This window comes from Pipra filicauda, unplaced genomic scaffold (assembly GCF_003945595.2).
Source record: "Pipra filicauda isolate LSUMZ 115617 unplaced genomic scaffold, ASM394559v2 scaffold18_size4552066_pilon, whole genome shotgun sequence".
Classification (NCBI taxonomy): Eukaryota; Metazoa; Chordata; class Aves; order Passeriformes; family Pipridae; genus Pipra; species Pipra filicauda.
In genome coordinates this window covers 622,821-644,968 of record NW_024104298.1, presented here as the reverse complement: position 1 = coordinate 644,968, position 22,148 = coordinate 622,821, and the positions used below count along the sequence as shown (strand labels likewise).

Genomic DNA, 22,148 nt, shown 5'->3' with positions numbered 1-22,148 from the left:
CTAGATATTTTCAGCTGCCATGGGACAAAAATGAAGGAACTATTGGGAAGTTAAAAACCCCTCAACAATTTAGATTTTTAAAAATCAGATTACAGTTTACTAACCCAAATCTTGTTTAGGAATGTTAATTTTAGTTGTCATACATTTTTCACGACTAACAAAACCCTGTCTTTTATTAGAATGCTTAGAAACTTACTTTAAGCTGTTCTGCAACTGATGGACCAGTGCAGAAGGTATAATGCCCAATACAGTCCATGTTGTTTCCTTCCAACTGAAGTGACTCCCATCACCTCCCATGACTTTATGATGTTCTCCTTGTCCTCCTTCCCTCTGCACTTTTTCTTCTTCACACCTTCTGGTTCTCTTTCATGCTAAGAGTTAACTGGTACATGGATCACGGAGTGATACGCAGGTTTATAACCCCTAGAATGTGCTCATTGCTTGGCTTGTGAAGTTGTCAGAGAGAAGGTCATGTTGAAAACTCTCTTATCAATAAGATCATTTTATCAATTCCTCCGCAATTTTATCTTTTCCTCCTAGAAGTTGACAGCCATCACAAAGCTTGTGCAAACCTCTTTTATTTCCTCAGATATCTGATCTCAGAAAAATGTAATTTTAATGTGTCTTATATTGATGGTGTTTGATGATGATGTTTGATATGTATTGGGGAGAACAGGGCTGACAGAGAAACAGCGTGGTCACATAAACTTTTCTTTAAGGAACCATGTTGAAAACAGAAGTTATCAACGTTGTGCCTAAATCCAAAATTTTTCATTGAGTTTTTAATCTACGTGTGAATACAAAAAATATATATGGTGGATATTAATTTTAAAATCATCCCTTGAGACTAAAAATAATGTCTGTAAGAAAGGATTAATTACTTTCTATGCTATAGGGAGTGCAGCAGTACTGTCCATCACCACCAGGACATCTTTCTCACTACTCCTCATTTAAGTGATGTACTCACATTACAACTTGTATCTATTTACACCTGTATTTACAAAATAAATGTATATTTTATAGATACAAGTTTACAAACACTTGAATGTGTTGCAAAGTTTTTATGCATTCATGTTCCTCCACAACAGTCCTCAGCATGGATTTTGCTGGCTATTAACTAGGTCAGAGACAAGGACATGGTAAATCCAGATGAGTCTGAAACAAGTATGCAGAATAAAAGCTAAAATATTCCTTATAAAGTAATGAATTCTTCCCAATTCCCAATGTAAACCAGAAAATATTCTCATCCTGGCAATAAATATTATATATACAGATCTCGTTTCATATAACACTGGCCTCTTAAACTGCCCCCCTCTTAAAAAATTTCCTGCTAAACAACTATGGAAGCATCACAGGTTGGAGGTAAGGAACTCCTGAATCAACCACAGATTATTCTTCTGTCACATCTGCTTGAAAACATTCCTGCTGCTGCGTGGTGACAGATGACAGTGTGTTCTGTAAACCTTACTTTGAATTTCTGAAAGCAGCAGAATAAGAACTGATACCAACACAACTTAAGGGATAGTTTCAACATTTTAATTTCTGTTGTTTGACAAGTATAAAAGAAAACCCATGTATCAGATCTTGCATACTCTTATACACGTGAGCAATCCTTACTGAGCAATCCTTTGTGTCACTCAGGACTACTCAAGTGAGTAGTTTTTAGCAGTAGCCCTAAACCCTTCCATTGAACACACAGACCCCTCAAATATTCATGGAGGAGAGTAAAACCACAGTAAAGTTTGCAGCAAAGGATCACTCATTCATACACATACAGACTTTGCAGCCAGTATTATCCTCTCCGTGCAGCCACTGGGTGGACTGATAACAACACCCTCCAGACTGTTGTTATCTTGAGGAAAAACTGCCTCTCCTGGCACTTCAGAGAAATCAGCTTGTCCTTTAAAACACTGGTCTAACAGTGTCTTCTGTCTCTATGACTCCCTCTCATACCTTTCCACCAGCAATGGCAGCAGAGGGAGATAAAACACCTCAGAGCAGCAAGGCTGCTGGTGAAGCTGCACTCCAGGCTGTGGTGACATGAGACAGTGCACAGGCAGTGGCCCTCATGCTGGTGGAGTATTTAAGCTGTATTTGGTTACTCTGCACAACTAAGGCAAAACCATAGGACAGTAACATAACCCATACAAATATTTTTATTTTTTTTCCCTCTCATAACAGTGATTTAAATATTCAGTTCCCTATGCATGCACTTCAGGTTGGTACAAAAATAGGAAGTAATATGGCACACGCTCTAAAATATGCATATGCAGTAGCCTTCAGCATTGTTATGTGAGCTTACATGGTACTCACTGTGTATTCATACCAGGCTCCTGGCTGTGTAACTCTCCTACACTTGACTTTGCTGTAGCAGAAACATCTCACTGGCTGAGGTTTGTGAAGCTTTCACTGTTTCCAAACGGCAGAATCACAACTGCACCATCACTTACAGTGTCCAAAGTCTGCTTTAAGTACTTGAGAGATCTTTAGATGTGAACTACTTCTACATGTGAAGCCGCTTTTTTATTTTCCCTTAAAGACTAATATTTCAGACCTGGGTACATCTGTAGATAGGCAACAACCATAATTCCCTGATTAATGATATTGAAGAGTATCCAACTATAAAGACAGACACTCCATTTTGGCTAAGAACACCAGAAAATTTGAGACTGTGTGCTGAACTCTGCAGGTTTGGAAGCAAGGGTTATATTCTCTCTTGTTCCTTTAACTCACTACTGAAAAACAACAACAAAAAAGAAATACTCTTTTGCATCTAGAAGAGTAGAGAGAAAAACTACACTGTACTTCCACATACAAAAGTACAGAGAAATCATGTAGTGTCTTCAAGGAGTCACTTCACTGTTTTATGATCCTCAGAAAGAGAAATTAGAACTGAGGGGTTTGGTATCTTCCCCAGGTATGAGGTACATTCCCATGGCAAGCTCAGGCCAAAAATTCCCATTACCACCCACCAATAATTTAACGAGATCTACATACACATAACATACACAGATACATACTAAGCTAAATGAAAACATAACTCCATTACAAAACTGAAATATAAAGACATTCATTTACAGTGCAATAAAGAAAAAAATAAAAGCAGCTTAGCTCTTTGCAGAACTGCAGGTGACATATTTCATTATAAATGGCCTCAGACCTGAATTTGAGGCACTTCTAATACAATGATGCCGATGTCATCTCTAGTGAAGAGCTTCACCCTCCGTGATGACAGAATGGAGGTTAAGCTTAGGACACTGGGAGATGCTTTGGGTCATCAATTATTTGTTCCCACGAGCAGTCACAATGTGTATCACCCAAAAGGAATGCAAGGTGCTAAGCAAACAAAGTGCTAATAGCTTTCACTTAGTTTTTGAAAATACAGATGGTTTTGTGCATTTCCACTAAATTCCTGGATGTTCATCTGCTAAAGCTTTCTCAGCAACTTGCAAAATACAGAAACCCTTTTATTGTGGTTATGCATTGCTGAGGAGAAAAGTCAACGACTTCCATTTTTTCTTTCAGTCTTCAAGCGTGTGATATTTCTGAGGTAAATAAGTCAGAGCATCTTGAATTAATGATATTAAACTAATCATAACAAATCACAGCCTCAAAAAGAAGGACTCAGTGTCTTCTCTCCCCAGATAAAGTCACTGAGCTTCCTACTTGGTGCACTACCAAAGCCCTGACAATCAGAGTAGTGCTCATCTCTTAACTTCAGCCATCTAAATGGGAGATGGATAGTCAAAACTCATTGTCAAGGCATCTGATCAACACTGAGTAACAGGTCTCCAGAGAAGGATTCGCATCACCTGTGCATTTTAAGATCGGGTGAATCACTCCCTAGGGATGTGCACTAGAGAGCACCTACATGGCAAGTACACACTATCTGCCCAACTTCTAGATATTTAAATAAAGTGAACACTACCTTGATACCAGAACACAGCAAAGTATTAGACAAATGATAATGTCAGAAAAACAAGGTATTCCAGAACATCACAATTAATGTGTTAAATTTCATTACCTTACTAACAAGCAGCAAATATGAAGGGTGAAACAGTGCAAAGTCAATAACCCCTCTGTCCATCCTCAGTAACAGTCACATTTCAGTGTTAGTGCTAGCTAATTGGCTGTTTCATGGCAACTCAGACTACAGTGCATTGTGGAAGTCCAACTCTAATACTGCAGAGAGAAGTATTATCGTATTACACTAATTAGAGTGTAACATAGTCTGCAATTTGATCAAAGCAGACCACAGCTACAGTCGCCATAAAGTCCAGGTCTAAGTTCTGTTTCTATGCTAGGTGTGCCATGGGACATCCTATCTGAAATAAAATTCATTGCCTTCCATCTTCAGACTTCCTGAGTAAGATGAGCAACAGGCCAGTTTTTGAAGGATGTCTCCAATAATGTGATAATAAAATAAGCATGTGATAATAAACCTATGTGCAAAACCCCTCTGAAATAGAAGTCTACAAACAACAATTGCTCTCCACATACAAACACACAGAGATACAAATACCCGAACACTGTTCTCCACAAAGACAGGCTTGTCAGCCACCATGCAGTGCTACACCTGCAAGAAAGAAACCCCACCCACAAGACACAATGTCTAAGATACACAGCGTTCCAGCAGGTGATCTGCCATCTTTCAAAGGCACCTACTTGCTTCCAGTTGTATTAGGCATTGGAAGAAGCACTTTGATGAAGATATCCCTTTTGAGAGTCTATTGTCTTGCTACTGCTCTGTGCTTCATCAGTATTTTCAGGAGTTTTCACTGCTGCCTCCTCTCTCAGTACAGTGGATTTGGGAGTCTTGCGCATAAAGAAGAGGAACTTCAAACAGGACAGCAAAGCTTCGGTAATGCTGGATGAGAAAAGCTTTTTGCATGGGTGGCAGAACTGGTAGAACACCAACATGAAGAAGATAGCCATGCAGTAACCTAAGAGCAGCCTCAAGAACAACAGTGGGGTGCAGACATACATGTAGATATCTGTTTTATGAAGGTACCACATCAGCAGGAGGAACGTGTTCTCCACGAACCGCAGTGTGTAGTACATAGCCATTCGGTACCAGTTTTGGGATTTGCTAATTAAGTCAGGATCATTGAGCTCCACCTGCACTGCCGACCAGCAGAACATGTTAATGCCAGCATACAGGAAGGTGAGAAGGCACAAGACGATGGTAGTGCCGACTCTGCTGAATTCCTTCTCTATGTTCTCGGGAAATGGGGATCTGCTACGCCAGAAAAGAATCCACGGGAAGAAGTAAAAGCCAAAGAAATTCGCCATCGTAACGGGGAAAATCCAGATTCGAAGGACTGAACTGAAAAGGACCAACACCGTCACCCGTGTGGCAATCTCAAAGCTTCTCCACAGGAATATGCAGAGGTAGGCGGCTGGTTTCACATGGACCTCGTAATCATCGTACTTAATCTTAAGGGCCAGGATGTTGCAGCGCAAGGCGCCGTATACAATGGACAGGAGAGAAAGCAGCATAAAAATACCTACAAAGAGAAAACACAAATCAGGACCTTCGGCTCAGCAGAAGTTACAGACATTGCAGCAGACTAGTGCAGACGCAGTCATTTTCACCTGGGATTTTCCTGGGGATTCCCAGCAGGGTGTAATGCCACAAAAGCCATTCCTTGTATATATTTGTGTGAAAAAAATGAACTCTACCCCAGCCAAAACCATCACATAACTCTAACCCTACCTCCTGTCTTTGTCCCTGTTTGTTACTTTTACATGTAGCTAGAAAGAGCACTTCCCCTGCCAAGGGCTGTTCATACATATACCGTCCTTGGTGGTTACACAGCTCAGTCATAAGAGCATCCAACTTGCTCTCAAACTCTTACAGCACTTCACAAGGCACAGGAGTGCTACTTCCTCTCCATATAGATGAAAAAATGCAAGACAGAAGCTGAAACTTTGGAGTAACTTGGATGTGCAGATAACTTGGTGCTTGTGAAGTTCTACATCGAAATAAATTGTTGAAGATCACAAGAAAGCTCTGTGATAGAGCTCAAAACTGAAAGCCAAAGCAATTTAAACCCAGAATCACCTGCACTGTCTCTGCCTGTGTAGAGAGATATTTGCTCACCTGTGTTCAATGTGTTTTCCTATATTTCCATTTTCTTTATACACCTATCTGTACCATGCATGTAAAAAACCCACTCCTTTTAAAAATGTATTTAAATGTTCAGATCAACTTTCAGTATCTCACATCTACTCAGAAATCCCCGAAGGGAAAGTTTCACAGCATTTAGACTCTGCAGAAAGTGAAGGCAGAGGCCAGGTGTTAGCTGCCTTCCCCAGATGCAATAGGGGAAAAGCCTTCTGGGGCTGCAGAAGGGTGTCTTGTCTCGCCACATTGAGTGGGTACAAATGTACAAGAACACTGGACACATAGAATAAACAGAAGTGCCAACTGCCCACATTTTTTTTGTTAGCACTTGCATACACAATTATGCAAATATATATTCACAATTTTTACCAACACGCTGAATGGGTGACTTAGAGGACTAATTTTAGTCACCCCCAACCTATACATTTAGTTTCAATCTTAGCATTTTGTCCACGCAAATGAGTTAAGCACAGTAAAAATGGTTCAGTTGTTTCTTTTAGAGTTTCAATGAAACTAACTAAGCCAACTGGTCAGGGCATTATATTGCACCAGATAAAACACTCAGAGTTGGGAATTCTTAATTGTGTCAATTACTTTTGCAATGTTTAGCAACCAGTGCTTTCTGCAGCCTTCAATTAATTTGTGTGTCAATGTCCTACAAATGAACTGGATTCCCTGCTACATGGGGTTTGTGGGTTTTTCCTAATTAAAGTTATTCATTTCTAAGCATGACTTTGAAAGAAACATGACTATTTTAAGATCTCTAATAACTTTCTAAGAGGATTTTCTCTATCACTTCAGCTAAGCTCTCTCCCATTCTGATCGACAAACACCTCTGAATTATTTGGAAAAGAGTTAATTAAGTCTTTATATCTAATTTTCCAAAGCACTCAGTAAGCTGAAAAGCATTGACTATTTTATATGGTAATTTTGTACATCCCAGTTTGGTAGTGCATATATTCTTATATTTTTAGTAGGTGTTTTTAAACATCTTTCTTACAGCACTGTACCCAAGCTGAGAATTTTTAAATGTTATGTCTTGGAAAAACATTGGCTGAAAGCAGAAGAGCAGGTGACTGCAGTCAAGAATATTGCTTGATATTCTGTAGCTCTTTACAAAGTCTTTCCTGTAGTTTTGGGCTATGAAAGAACATGACTTACAGCAGCTAACAAAGCTCAGAGTTAAAGAAACAAAAACCTGCCCACCAGGGACTGAGCGCTGCTGTCTTGGACGTGTGCTTGCTTTCTGCTTTGATAAGCTGAGACATATATGTTATCCCGCAATTTCACTTTAGGAATCCTGTATTAATCTCAAACTTATCTTATAAACTCAAGCCTTCAAAAGAGGCATTTCTCCACTGATAAAAACTAGGTCATGCTGGCTGCAGTTTAATACAGTAGTCCAGTCCTGCTCCTTTCCCAAAACTCATTACTGTCACCAAACCTTCAGTTCAAACGTCGCTTTTAACTCTGTGAGAAAGATGGTTTGAAGGAACCACAAAGGGACATGGGGGAGAGTGACACTGTTGCTTTTGCTCATCCTGAGCAGGCAAAGAAATGAAAATTTAAAAGGCAAAGCATCTTCTCTTGGAACAGTCCCAAATTCCTTAACAGTCTTTATAAAGGTGGCATTTCTTTTCTTTCTTCCTCCTCCCAAAAGGCTGTACTTTTCTTACAAATCAGAGGTGCACACTCACTGAGTCATTCATGCAGGCACTGTTTTATTTTGTTGGGTTTTGGTATTATGTCCTAAGTACTTTCAAGACCTGGTCCTTCCCACTTCAGCAATTGCTAATTCTGCTCTAGATGAGCTAAATCACAAAGACTGAAATCTGTTATATATACTATAGTTATATACATATATATACATACGTTATATATACTATAGTTTTCTAAACTGATAATCAGAATCCTTGAAAAATAAGGGCACTTATATTTTTCCTTAGGGTAAGACACCTAGAAACTTTTTTTTTGCCATAACATATAATTTCAACACTTAGAAACAACTATTAATACTCAAAGTACGTTGTTCAAACAATGAGAAAAATATTCTGTGGTCAGAGCTTAATGAGTTCAGAAGAAGCAACTGGAGAAACATCTTAAGATCTCTAGTAAGATCATCTACAGAACCCAGTCAAGAGCATTAGGAAAGTGCCACTGAAAACACTAGTAAGTTGTAAGAAGTATTACAGCAAAAACTTCTGTACTAAAGATGGCTGTCACTGCTAAAAATTTTCATCAAAAAAAAGAAATCCAACCTTCTTCCGGAGAATAATTTCATTTTTAAATTGTAGGAAATCCTCCTTTTGAGATTATCACTGTAAGCAATGCTTGAAAAAGATAACTTGCCTGCTGTTAACAGCACACAAACCAGACTTACAAAAACAAAAACATTGCTTCCACATTCAATACTGCACACTGAGAATTGGCCCTTAGTCAGAGATAAGGGGCAAGCCACACATCCCCCATGTCCAACAAACTGGTTTTGTAACTAACATTAACTCAGGTCTTTTTGGCACCTCCTGGCCTTATGTTCCTCCAGGTGGTACTACCTAAGTGAAGTGGTCTGGAGAGCTGCCCAGCAGTGGGTAAGTGGACCTGAGCCTGTTGTCAGACCCTCTTCAAAGCAAGGTTATATCTGGCTCTAAGGCAAAGACAATACTGACAGGTGTTGAAGCATCTGAGTGTAGAGTGTAGCCCAAATGTGCAGAAGAGACCTCGGCGTCTGTTCTGGGAGTGCCAACTACAAAGTCATTTCATGAGCATTTCATACAGTAGCAAGCTGGGAAACTTCTTCCCAGTCAGGTTGTAAACAAAGAAAGAACTGAATATTTAGAACTAGGACTCAGATTAGAATCATAGAATCAACTGGGTTGGAAAAGACCTCCGAGATCATCAAGTCCAACCCTTGATCCAACACTGCCGTGGTTACCAGACCATGGCACTAAGTGCCACATCCAGTCTCATCTTAAAAACCTCCAGGGGCGGTGAATCCACCACTTCCCTGGGCAGCCCATTCCAATGTCTGATTACTCTCTCTGTAAAAAATTTCTTCCTAAAATCCAACCTAAACTTCCCCTGGAAGAGCTAAAGACCTTGCCCTCTTGTCCTACTGCTGGTTGCCTGGGAGAAGAGACCGATGCCCACCTGGCTACAACCTCCTTTCAGGGAGTTGTAGAGAGTGATGAGGTCTCCTCTGAGCCCCCTCCAGGCTAAAGAACCGCAGCTCCCTCAGCCTCTCCTCACAGGACTTGTGCTTGAGTCCCTTCATCAGCCTTGTTGCTCTTCTCTGGACCTTCTCCAGCACCTCAATGTCCTTCCTGAACTGAGGGGCCCAGAACTGGACACAGCACTCAAGGTGTGGCTTCACCAGCGCTGAGTACAGGGGAAGAAACACTTCCCTGGTCCTGCTGGCCACACTGTTCCTGCTATTACATGCTGGTTTCCAGTGTTGCATTACATCCAGCATTTCTACTATTTCTTGCAGTCACTGAAGCTTTAAGTCACTCATTACTAACCTAAAGACTTTGTCCTGCTTTTGCAATTCTCTCCAGTTCTCTTGATCTTCCATTCTTGGCAGACAGTGAAATGACAGTTTTGGAGAATGCCAAACACCGGCAAGGATCTGATAATCCGCAAGTGTGATGACCCACCCAAAACCTCCAGAGAAACTAATGAATGACATGAAATACACAAGAAACACAGAGTATGGCTCTGGCTGACAAAGGGCTAGACAGGGATGCACATTCTGTTCAGAACTGTTCAATCCAATACTGGAAGTAACAAGGAGTTTCACACAGATTTGAAAGGGACAAGCCATGCTACGAGCATGATGGTAAACAGCTTTAGGTTCAGAGGTGATGCTGACCTCCTTACCCCTGAACAAGCAGAATTTACACAGAATAATAGGCAGGATAGTGTAGGAATCCAGAAAAAGAAGAGACTGATGAGGAGACAAGACAAAAAAAGTGGAAATCAAAATACAAGACAGTGATAATTATAACAGATGAAAATGGAAGGATCAGTGTTAAAGAATAAGGAAGCTGAAGACGTGAAGTGTGGAATAAGAGCTGGACTGGCTGTTAAATTACTTTGATGGTGCAGCAAAATCAAAGGGTTAAAGTCATGTAGTTATATGTGAGAATCCTGTGTACACATAGAAAACAAGATGAAAATGTGCATCATTCCCCTTTACTCTGGAGGCTGAATAATACTGGTGGACAAAAGGTACTACTGCAAAAATAAGCTGGATAAAGAGATTGTAGAAAGCTTCAATATTTCAGTAGGTAAGATATACAAAACAGGAATATAGTCAGGGTTCTTGTTTTTCTGATGTATGATCTCTAACAGACCTTGCCGCTGTTCCTAACACTTTTGTTTTCTCTGCATTTCTGTATTTTAGAATTACACCTGCTACAGAGATGGCTCCTGGGAGACATGAGGTGACCGCTGCATTTGCTAGTTAGCTCACCAAACTCACTGGTGAGCCAGCTTACTTCTGTTTAACTTCATTTCACCCACAAAAGGTCGTTTATCAGTCTGTCATTCACAATTTATCTCAGCAGTGACAGAAAAAGTCAGAAGTAATAGAGTGTTACAAATCATTCTTAAATAAGCAATTCTCTAATCATGTGGAACACAGTGCTTCTCCTTGGCTGTCATGACCAGTAAGGTCAAAAACAGTAATAAAAAAAATACAATAAAATGGTGACCTTTGCCAAGTAAATGCCAGCTGCAGCAAAGTGACTGGAAACTTTGCTAACTGCACTGTTCAGCCAAGGATTCAGGTGCTTTGTCCTCATCTCATGTCACAAATGCCATGGCTATTTGAAGAACCTACCTTAGCTGTGAAGAACTCAAAACTGTCAGGAGCAATGTCTTTCAAGAAACTTCTGCTATGGTTCCAGCTGGGGTAGAGTTAATTTTCTTCTTATTAGCTGGTACAGTGCTGAGTTTTGATTCAGTGTGAAAATAATGTTGATAACACACTGAGGTTTTAGTTGTTGCTGAGCAGTGCTTACTCTAAGTCAAGGACTTTTCAGTTTCTCATGCTCTGCTAGTGAGGAAGTACATAAGAAGCTGTGAGGAAGCACAACCAGGACAGCTGATCCAAATTAGCCAAAGGAATATTCCACATCACAGAGCATCATGCCCAGTTTATGAACTGGGAGGAGTTGGCTGGGAGGGTCTGATTGCTGCTGGGCATTGGTCAGTGGATAGTGAGCAACTATATTGTCCATCATGTGTCTTTCTTGGGTTTTATTCCTCTCCCTCTCCCTCCTCCTCTCTCCTCCACTCCCTTACTACTATTATTGTAATAATATTTTCCTTTCTTGCAACAAACGTGGGTAGAGCCCTTCCCAAATGTTCGTTCGCGAAGCCTAGCCATGATGATAATGATGATGATGATGATGATGATTTTCCTTTAATTCAATTATTAACCTGTTACCCTAGCCCCAGCCTCCCTACCTGTGATGCTGGTAAAGACCCCTGGCCACTCATGGCCCTACATATACAACATTTTCTTTTAGTGGAAACACATCTCCAAATTCTCATAGGTGTCAAAGTCCTTTCTTACACTGAAAAGCTCCATGATCAGCTAGAGTAGGTTCTTTATTTGGCAGCAAGCCAGCAAATCAAGAGCTCATCATGGAGCAAGATGCAGAGTCCCACAGATGTGTCCTGGTAGCCCATGTGGTGTAGCATCGCTTGGTGAAGGCTTAACAGCTTGGGTCAAGAGATGAGATGGCCACAGTTGCATACCAGCTTATTGAATTCAGCCTTTTGATTCCAAAATCAGAGTCTGGCACAAGTAAAGACAGCTCACATCCTCAGTCCATATTTAAAACTCCATTCTTGAAAGTACATATTTCCTAATGCAGCATGGTAAAACATGCTTTGTGGTGTACCCAAAGGAATTTTCCGGGAAGTTTGCTCAAAAACCAAAATGGAATAGAGGCAATGTTTTTTTCCTTCTACATAAAGACAGTTCAGTTCCTTGAGTTGCCTTAATAGCCATAGCCATAATAGCCTGTCATGCCATAATAGCCACTTTATCAAATTAATGTTTTTATAGCAACCCAAGTATGGTACAGAAAGAGTCAGAGTCTAAAACATGATATAAACTTGGAAGCAACATCAGCATCAAAATCTGTCAGGAAGACGAAATACATTGCAACACATTTGGTTTTTGTCCAGGGCAGCTACACCTGACTGCTGACCTCCTCTCCCTCCCACCAAAATACCAGAAAGGGTGATAACAAGGGCTCTACCTACTTCTGGCAGCCGTGATCTCCCGCTGCATGACACTGATGTAGAGCTGGAGGGTGAGCTGGGGCGCGGAGCCGAGGAACGCCTGGATCACGGAGGCCCGGCTGAAGGCGGACCTGTGCGTGCGCAGCTTGCGCTCAGCCTGTCCCACTTCCTTCTCAATTTCTTCTGAGTACCCATCCTTGGGCACCTGCCACTTCTTCGTGATGCTGACATAGGGGTCTTCAATCCTGCCAGCATGGTAGTAAATATAAAAGGCTTCCACACACCTACAAGCAAATGAGTAAACAGAGTGACAGGGAAAAAAAACAAAAGAAAAGCATAGGTCTTCCCAATCCTTAGTATTTTAAGCAATTACATATAAGTCCTAAGCCATTTGTTCATAGAGCAAAGACTGTATGTTTTCTCACCCTGGTAAATTTGGAATATGACAGATTTCACTCTTTAAAACATGAACTACATGCGACTAGAGAGCAAGAACCCAGCAGTGCCCTTTGGGTTGCTTGCAGTACTCAGAGATGGGAGGAGGTTTAGTTGTTTCCTATGAGATACCTTTGCTCTCTGCTGTCCCACTGAAGTCCTTAAACTACAATGTTCATAGGCAAACCCGGGGCCCAAGTCAGAAGTATTTTTCAGATCCTCACATCTTTATCTTCCTGTTATCCATACATCTGTGACACGCCAGTGGGACATGGCACAAAACACACTTTTCATACCTTTGCCTTAAACAAAGTATCTGAAGAGAGAAGCTCAGGGTACAAGCAGGTGTGCACACCTCAAAATGTTGGACTCCAATTCTTGCTTTACCCAGCAATGGTTCAAAACACTAATGACATGCCAGAGCAGTGAGAAGGAGCAGTCTTGAGCCTCACAACTCTGGAAATCAGCATTTTTTAAAAAGACACAAAAAATAGGAGCTTTAGTCTTTACGTTTGCTTATGTTTACTGCACTGTTAAAGAAACATTAAACATAATCTTGCAAAAAGCTTTTAAATAAGAAGATGTAGTGTTTCCTGTTGCTGTAGCTCTTTATACTTTAAACACAGTGGGAGCCAAACCCTCTTGTTTATATAGTCTAACTTACTGCAGACTAACTTTCAAGGAACAAAGTGGTGCCAGTACACACATTTCTAATCATAAATTACATATTGTACTATTTGCTGCCTCTACCTATGCACAGAGAATAATCCATACATTTGGGAGGGAATAGAAAAGGTTATCTGCAGTTAATGCTGTAGCAACAAGGACAATCTGGCTCTTTGAGAATTAGCCTCAGACAGATTTCTGCAAGGAAAGGACAATTTCTGAAACTTCCTTCCAATGAATGTTTTTTAATTGGATAAAACTTCAGAAAAACTATTCTAAGAGAACTACTCAGATATGAAGGTGTTAAGGGCAGGCTTGGGCATCAAGCAGAACCCAAAACACAAAGGGGAACAGTCAGCCTTGTCTGGGAAGTAATAACAAGTAAGGAATAACAGAGGTACAGGTGAAATCATAAGCTGAAGGTGACAGGAGAGGAAAGAAAAACTTTATTTCTGTCACATTGTTTAGGGTTCTAAAAACATAGGGCATGCTGCGGAGGAGTCCATAAGCTGAAAAGTACTCCCCAAAAGCCCAAACCCAGCTGTAGTGTGAGTAGCAGCACTGGTGAGGGCTGGATTCCAGCCAAGGGAAGTTTTGGGGGGAGAAATCCCCAGTGCCCCCCTGTGGCACCAGCTCTGGTCACACCCCCTCCCACAGCCTGGCATGCACGGCATCTTCTTGCACAGGCATCATCTGCTGGTGGGGATTGAGCTGTCTTCTTTCCTTCCATAGTGCCTGCTGAGGTTCATCTCCTTCACCTCTGCAGTTAATACTTGCTGGAATGCAGCATCTCTGAGTCTCCACCAAGTCAGATGGCCGGTGAGTTTTGGTAACCTACAAATAAGGTTTATCTTCCATTTAAAAGTGTCTCACAACTAAAGACGACAGAGCTATGCTTGTCTGAGTCTTTATTGAACTCCCATTTCCTTCTTAACTTGACTTTTTAAAACACTTGCCAACTCAGAGCCTATCACAGCCTTTTAGGGGAAAGCTGTAAAGTAGCACTTATAAAAATTCAACTATAAGCATGCTGATTTTTATTTTAATAAACTATACTTCATTTTTTCTCCTAACTGGACCATTAGCAAGTTTCAACTGCTACTGCTGAAACTGTTTCAAGAGCAATTTTAGGAGTATGTAGTACTATCCTTGGTCCACAAGGCTTCAGCTATCATCACTAATGCCAGGAAGTCCCTGGTGCTCTCGAGGCTCCATTCATAGAGATGACTTTGTGTTTTCCCCTCATTAATCTTTCTACTCCTTGCCAGCCTTGTTCCACGTGAAAGAATCCACACAGCCAAAAATAAAGTGTGAAAAATTAATAAAGCACTGTGGCTTATGAAGCCAACACAGATTCTGAAGCCAACAAATTGATTTTATTCCAAAAGAAAGATACCAGAACATTGTTGTCCTGCTTAGTATTCACAGCTATGTATTCACCCTGAGCTGAGGGCAAGTCTGAAGCTATTATGGAAAATGGGATCTCAGCATCAGCTTCTGAACTCTTGCTGTGTGTGATTAGAAGCAGATATAGTTTAGGGACCCATCTGAAAAATACACAATAATCCAATAAAAGAGATTATAAGATTTATAAGACAACTCACTATAGCAAACATTATAATCAACAAAATGTTGAATTTTGGGGCAAGCATTTGATTTGTATTTATTAGCTGGGTACTAAGTAAAAGTGTATTGTTTGTGATGGGAAATTTTATATCAGTAGAGAAAAGCAAACACAATGTGAAATGAGCAACCTTAGAGCCAAAAGGGGACTTTTACCAGTACAGCAGAACAATAAAATGGTATGTGCAAGCACTCAGACTACATCACTAATTATGCCCATTTTCTTCCAGGCCCTGCCCACGGGAGTGTTTCTGGAGGTCAAGCCTTCTGGAGCAAAATACAAATGCAGTCAGGACTCTGACTGGTGCCACTGCCCAAGCAATTGCTTCAAACAGTAACAGACTAGCAGCTGATATACTAGAAACAAAGAGCACCAATCTAAAAGTTTTAAGGAATAGAGAGTTAAGGGGAACAGGCACTTGAAGGACCAGCCAGATGAGAAGGATCCAGAACTGTGATGAAGAATCAATTCAGATCATGCACCTGCGCCAGATTATGACTTTGTCTGTGAAGTACATGCTGAAGGGTTGGGTATCTTGTCTTTAAATGAACTGGCTTGTTCTTCTTTAGTATGAAGCACAACTAAGACACAGTACAAGATGGCAACTGCTTCACGATAACTCTCCTCCACAGTTACAAACTGCTGCAGCATGATGAATTCCCCAGAAGCCCCAGTTGCTCATCGCTGCTCTGCTCCAGAGGAACAGGAGTGAGAGATCCCAACTTCTGCACAATCCATTTCCTGGAATGCAGTGACATTTAGGGCCCCTTCAACAGCTCCTCACTTGGCACCAAAAGCGGAAGGAGAGCAGCTGGTTGTTTTCACTGCATGTAAGGCAATGACAGCTGCAATTTGCTTTGAAGAAAAAAAGTCAGATCTACTTTCTACGGTGAAAGTTAAAAGGTAAGAAAAGGATGGTGCTGCTTTCTCCCCATCTTGGCAGAGAGAAAAGCCATACTTTTTCAAGGATCCTGATGGTGCCCACAAGAAGTGATTCAGCAGCAAACATTTGCCTTCAACACAGTAAGTAGGAGGAATAATCCCATCCCTATAAGCTTGCCGAGAGCGAGCACCTCATTCCCTCTTTTAATCATGGATGCGTGGGATTTAAATACAGAAAAAATAATGGTGGTGTGAAGAGGGAGTAGGCAATGAAAACGGAACTTTCCACAGCCAAGTGCTCCAAGAATAAACAGCTATTTGAGACCTATCCACAGAAGCTCACTGCAAACATACAGATTTCTCTAATGACTCAATTTTTAGTAATTCCTTCTCTTTAGAAAAGCAAGCAAAAGACTCATCAGTCCTGCAGACTTACTTACCTACATCAGCCAAAGACTGTTCCTCACTCACTGTTCTACCTTCTACCTGCACTGACTTTCTTTTCATCCCATGATGGACACCTAACACATCTTCTCGGGAATAAAGGAAAAAAAAATAGCCTGAAGACAATTTAGGCATAGTCTTCCCATCTGGAAAAGAGGAAGATACATGAACAGTTGTAAAGTTTAGAGCTAGCAGGATCTCCTACGATAAGGTCTGCCAATGGAAGTACTAAAAGGAAGGAAAGTTTTTAGACCTGTTCTATTTTGAACTGCAAAGCAGGTCACCAGGAAAGAGAGACTACCCATGGGAGACAATTCTTCTGCACGATGAGATCGAACCAGTAGAGCTCATTAGATTTCAAATCGCAGAATTAGATATCCAAAACATGAACGACTAAAAATTTCAGCCTATAGAAGGTTTTTTGGGGGGTTTCTTTGGTGAGTTTGTTTTGTTTTGTTTTGCTTCCTGCAGCTCACAGAATCAAACTTTGGCCATAACAGCAGCTCCTCTGGCAGTTTGATGCAAACTTCCTCCTGCATCTGCTGTGCTGCTGTCTACAAGGTACACACAGACATGTAATTGTTTCTCCTCATGCCTTGAGAAACAAAGCCCTAGCCCATTAAATAATATTCTATTGTTTACATCCCTGTCCCATTATAACCCAAGGAAAACAGTAATTAGTGTTCTAAAAAGGGACTTGTTATATTTGATTGTGATGTTTTTTGCAAGAGAAGTTCATCCTTCTGTGGGGACAGCCCTTCCCTGATTGCATCTCCTAACAAGGAACAGCCCGTGGGCTCACATTCCACTAACAGAGCACCAGGGACAGTAGTCTCAAAGACACCTGCAGTCACTCAAGCTTTTCTCTCCATGAAGTTGGTACCAGAAGGAAGCACTGCCAAGTTCACACCAGTCTCTTTTGAGTATGCCACTTCAGTAATTCAGGTGGTAGGGAACCACTGCATCTAGCAGACTTAAGGTACAACACCAGGAACATCTCTGGAGTGTGACTGACTAAGCCAGTTTGACTGGCTAATGACTGACTAATCAGCACTTCAGCTCCTGATCTGTTTGTTGCTTGCAAAATAGAAAAGAGCAAGGAAGTTAACAGGGGGTTCTCTGGTACCCTTCATGAAGGGTAAAGAAAAAAGGAGGCTTGGTGGGACCTTCTTGCTCTACAACTACCCAAAAGGAGGCTGTAGCCAGGTAAGGGTCAGTCACTCCTCCCAAGATAACAAGTGACAGGACAAGAGGATATGGCCTCAAGTTGTGCCAGGGGAGGTTCAGGTTGGATATTAGTAAAAGTCTTTTCACTTAAAGGGCGGTCAAGCATTGGAATAAGCTGCTCAGGAAGTGGTGGAATCATCATGGTTAGAAATGTTCCAAAAGGCATGTGGATGTGGCACTTAGGGACATGGTTTAGTAGTGAACACTGTGGTGCTGGGTTATCAACTGGATTTGATGATTTAGAGGTCTTTTCCAACCTAAACGATTCTCTGATTCTATGAAGAGTTATTTGCACTTTGAACAAATCCTTAAGTGTGGTGCAGTACACTAGTAAAAATACATCCAGTTGTCATTTATTGGAATTGTAGCAGCACCTAAAATCTCAAGATGATCTTGGTGATAGAGGTGCCATTCAAATGAACAGGGAATAAAGAGAGAGTCCTTGGTTCAGGAGCAGCCAATAATGAACCAAAAATCTCACCATGACCTTCCCTAAAGAAAATAAAAGTACATTAAACCTCTCATTAACACTGGCTACTATTTTAAGTAATTTCTTTTTGTTATAATTTACTTTATGCGGCAAAAGAATCTTCTTTTTAAAAAAAAGTATCCAAATATGTCTCCTAAGCATCCAGACAATTTGGTGCACTCATAAGGAATGGCACTGACCTGAAATGCTGCAGGAATCCCTCATGATGCCCAGAAACCTGCAGTCACTTTGTTCCAGCCAAGTCTCTGCATAGTCTCTGGCATGCCTGCATCCTGAGTGTCACAGCCAGGCCACTAAGGGATATAGAAATTTTGCTCTACAAATTGCCCCAAATTTATAGAGAAGCTCCTAGGGAGTGGGAGAAGAAATTAAAAAAAAAAAAAAAAAGGTACATTAACAGTACAGCAAAAGTCCTCTCCAGGAAGGGGGATGTTACCCAATTTTAGTGCTTCCAGTGGTGGCAGGACAGCAAGTGCCTCCCGAACAGGTGGAGTGTGGGTGTTTGGGGAAGATGGTGATATGTAAGAAGGATCTATGAGAGAATGTACTTTCTTCCCAACACACATGATTCAAAATAGGCTGGATCATTTCTCTTGCACAGTTCAATACCCTCCTTCCCCGCCAAGATATGCCCAAACCATTCCCCATAATTTAAAGGTTGTTTGTTTGGGTTTTTTTTAAGAGAAAAAGGAAGAGGAGAAAAATGTTTAGATTTTAATATGATGAAGAAAACCTCACAAAACATATATGGGCTGTTGGTAAGCAGTGCACTGATATCACAGTATCTGAGTTTGAACAGAGAAATCCTGACTATCCTGTATCATACCAAACCAAAAAAAGATGGTTAAAAGGTGGGTGTTAGCTTTTTTAAAGCCAGCCAAAGCAGCCAGCCCTCTTTTGCAGCATGTCATCTCACACAGCCTAAAGGTTCTTAAACACTTCACTCTGATGCCACAAGCAGACAGAGCCTGAGGAGGCTCTACTGTCTGTGTCCTATTTGACCTAATGTGGCCCAGCTCTCCCTAAGCAACCCTGGGCTGTGCCAGAGAGATACAAGAGACTGAGCAGGGAGGATGGAGTGAGGCTTCACACCAGGGAAGCAAATGACTAAGAACAGCAGGATTCTCTGGTGTAAAGGAGCAGAGGTTTGCCTACAAGGATAGAACAAAATGCCTCCAAGGACGATGGTCCTTTTCAGCTTACAAAAGTTAAAGCCCCAGTGCAGTGATGATACAGCCAAAAAATATTTTGCCTTCTAGCTACCACTTGTGTGCATGGCAGTCCACACAGGATAGAAAGCCTCCTGTGCAAAGCAGGGAAACGTAAAGTATTTCATGTGCTGAAAACCCTTAAACTTATACAGTGCAGAGCTATAACTTATGGGAAACAATCAGTTTCCTCTTCTGACAGATACAGCAATGTTTAGCTGCAAGAAAGGCAAGGGAGGAAAAAAACCCCAAAATAAAATCCCTTTACTGTCTGCCTCAGACTGATCACTTCGTCTTCCCACATTTCTGTGCTGCATTCTACAAATAGACACATTTCCTGAAAACTAAAGAGAGGTTGTTTTCTATGAAGTTTCTGTTTTGTAGAGTCCCTCCAGCCTTTAGCAGGAAATAAGTTTCTCAGGTAGCATGAATGTACTACCCTCTTTGTATTAGTAATTATAATTCCAGTTATCCTGGGTTTAGAGAGAAATCAACATACATCACTTTGTAATGCCCAAATGATGTCATGGGGACCGTGGCACAGGCATGCTGCAACACCTCCAGAACATCTTCAAACCTTCTGGAAATGCCAGGTTTGTAAATCTTTGAGAAAGGCAGAATTGCAGAGCTGGCAACACACTTGAAGAGAGGAGAGGGCTTCCATATGCCCATTAGTTTTACAGCAGTGACTGTGGCTGGGAGCTTGCCAATGGAGCAGAAAGTGTGTTCTGCACAACGTGATACTTGTGTTGTAAACAGATAAACTTGATATTGAGAAAGAAAGAGAAAGTCAAGTCATGCCTGGTGGTTAAGGTCAAAGAGGAAGTCTGTTTCTTTCAGATAATTAGAAAGAAAATCCTCCAATTTTTTTTGGTTGTTTACATCCTTTATTTTTTTATTCACATCTTCCAGCTTGACATGACATTCTTTCCTTATCTGACCTCAAGAAATTGATTTAGAATGACAAAAGTCACCAACATAGTTTTTATTTTGATAATTTCTTTCTCTTTGGTTCCTCTCTTATTTTCCAAAGAATGTAGAAGTACTTTATTCTCAGCTTTTAGAAATCAGAGCTCTTCAAGAACTAACTGTTTAGCCATAACTTAAATATCTTTAAAATCTTAAAAAACCAAAAACATTAACAAAACCCAGTCGTGGTTATAGAAGTCATGTTTTTGATGTGTAAGATATTTTGTAACATCCGAACTGTTCACCCTTCTTAGTGTGAACAAATCTTCCTTTCCCACACTGTCCAGGAATTTCAAAAAGTTGCTGATGCTTCTCCCAGCCTCTTCTTCAGATGCACTGCATTTAATCACCTTTCTTTTTAAATAAAAGATATGAATGTAAATTTAAAATGAAGGCTCCCAGCAAACATTTTGACTTGGGAGTTGCACTACCGCTGTAGCTTTTCATCTACCTGGGATTTCTTTTTTTACTTTAAGGGTATTTTCAGAGAGAAGTTAAACTGAAGTTGAAAAAAAAAATCTCCAAAAGCAATGTGGGGCAAGAAGTTCACATTTGGAAAGAACAGACTGACTAGAGCATCACTGTCGTTGTCCTAAACTCCCAACCGAGCGAACCTTCCCTTTCCCTCCTGGAAGTCACCTGCGAGCAAAGCGCTATGGATGAGCCGGCAGCGAACAGACACGGCCATCCGCAGGGAGCCACGGCGATGCAAAACCAGCGCAGCAGCGGGACGCGGACGGGGGCTCTCCCGGCTCCCCGCGGGCCCGGCAGGGCTGAGCCCCTTTTCCCTGAGGGCATTCCCAAAGGACGCCGTTCAAAGGCAGGACCGGCAGGACGCGGCGCCCGCCGGTGCAGAGCAGCAGCGGCCGCGCCCGCTCCGCACAAAGGCCGGGGGGCTCCGGGCGCCCCCCGCGCTCGGCCCCGGCCCCGCCGAGGGGCGGGACGGACTCACCGACCTGACGAGCGGCCCGAGCTGCAGCAGGTGCAGCAGCAGCACCAGCGGGCGGTCGCGGGTCACGTCGCGGTGGATGAAGACCAGGCTGAGCTGCACCAGCACGCAGGGCAGGAGGGCGCAGACCAGCGTCAGCCAGTGCCACATGGGGTCCCCCGCCGCGCGGTACGCCGCGCTCAGGCACAGCGCGGCCGTGGTCTCGGACAAGAAGAGGACGAGGGAGACGAGGACAGAGCCCGGGAATTTCATCGCCGCCGCCACCACCGCCCCAGCCCGGCCCGCCCGGCCCGCCCAGCTGAGGCGCGGTGCGGTGGGTGCGGTGCGGCGCCGAGCCCGCCAGGGGGAGCCCCGCCGCCCTCACCGCCGCCCTCAGCGCCGGACCGCGGCCTCCGCCGCCGCTCCCACCACAGCGCCCGGCGCTGCCGGGGCTCGGCCCGAGCTGGGCTGTAAAGGGAGGAAGGTTCCCCGCCGGTGCGTGGGGAGCACCCCCTCATGGCGGCTCTTTCGTGGGGAGCACCCCCTCATCACGGCTCCTTCGGCCCCAAGATACAGCGCTGAACTGAGGGGGATCGGTCGGGGCGGGGAGAGGGGAGTGGGTGCTTCCCAGGGCGCTGGGTCAGGCTGGAGGTCAGACTCACAGAATCAATTAGGTTGGAAAAGACCTCTGAGGTCATGGAGTCCAAGGTATGACCGAACATCATCTTGTCAACTTGGCACTGAATGGGACGTCCAGTCTTTCCTTAAACGCCTCCAGGGACAGTGATTCCACCACCTCCCTGGGAAGCCCATTCCAATGTCTAACCATCCTTTCTGTGAAGAAATTCCTCCTAATGTCCAACCTAAATCTCCCCTGGTGTAGCTTAAGACTA

The 22,148-nt window shown here is 42.4% G+C and overlaps 1 protein-coding gene across 1 annotated transcript; it reads right to left on the bottom strand.

Moving 5' to 3' along the window:
- Window positions 1–1,514: 1,514 nt before the first annotated feature.
- On the bottom strand, window positions 1,515–21,676 carry XK (X-linked Kx blood group). The gene is made up of 3 exons (XM_027742041.2): window positions 21,284–21,676; window positions 12,404–12,666; window positions 1,515–5,507 (listed from the first exon to the last, which is right to left on the bottom strand). Exons 1-3 carry the CDS (start codon window positions 21,526–21,528, stop codon window positions 4,681–4,683), a joined length of 1,335 nt encoding a protein of 444 aa, XP_027597842.1. The 5' UTR covers window positions 21,529–21,676; the 3' UTR covers window positions 1,515–4,680.
- Between the last annotated feature and the right edge of the window lie 472 nt (window positions 21,677–22,148).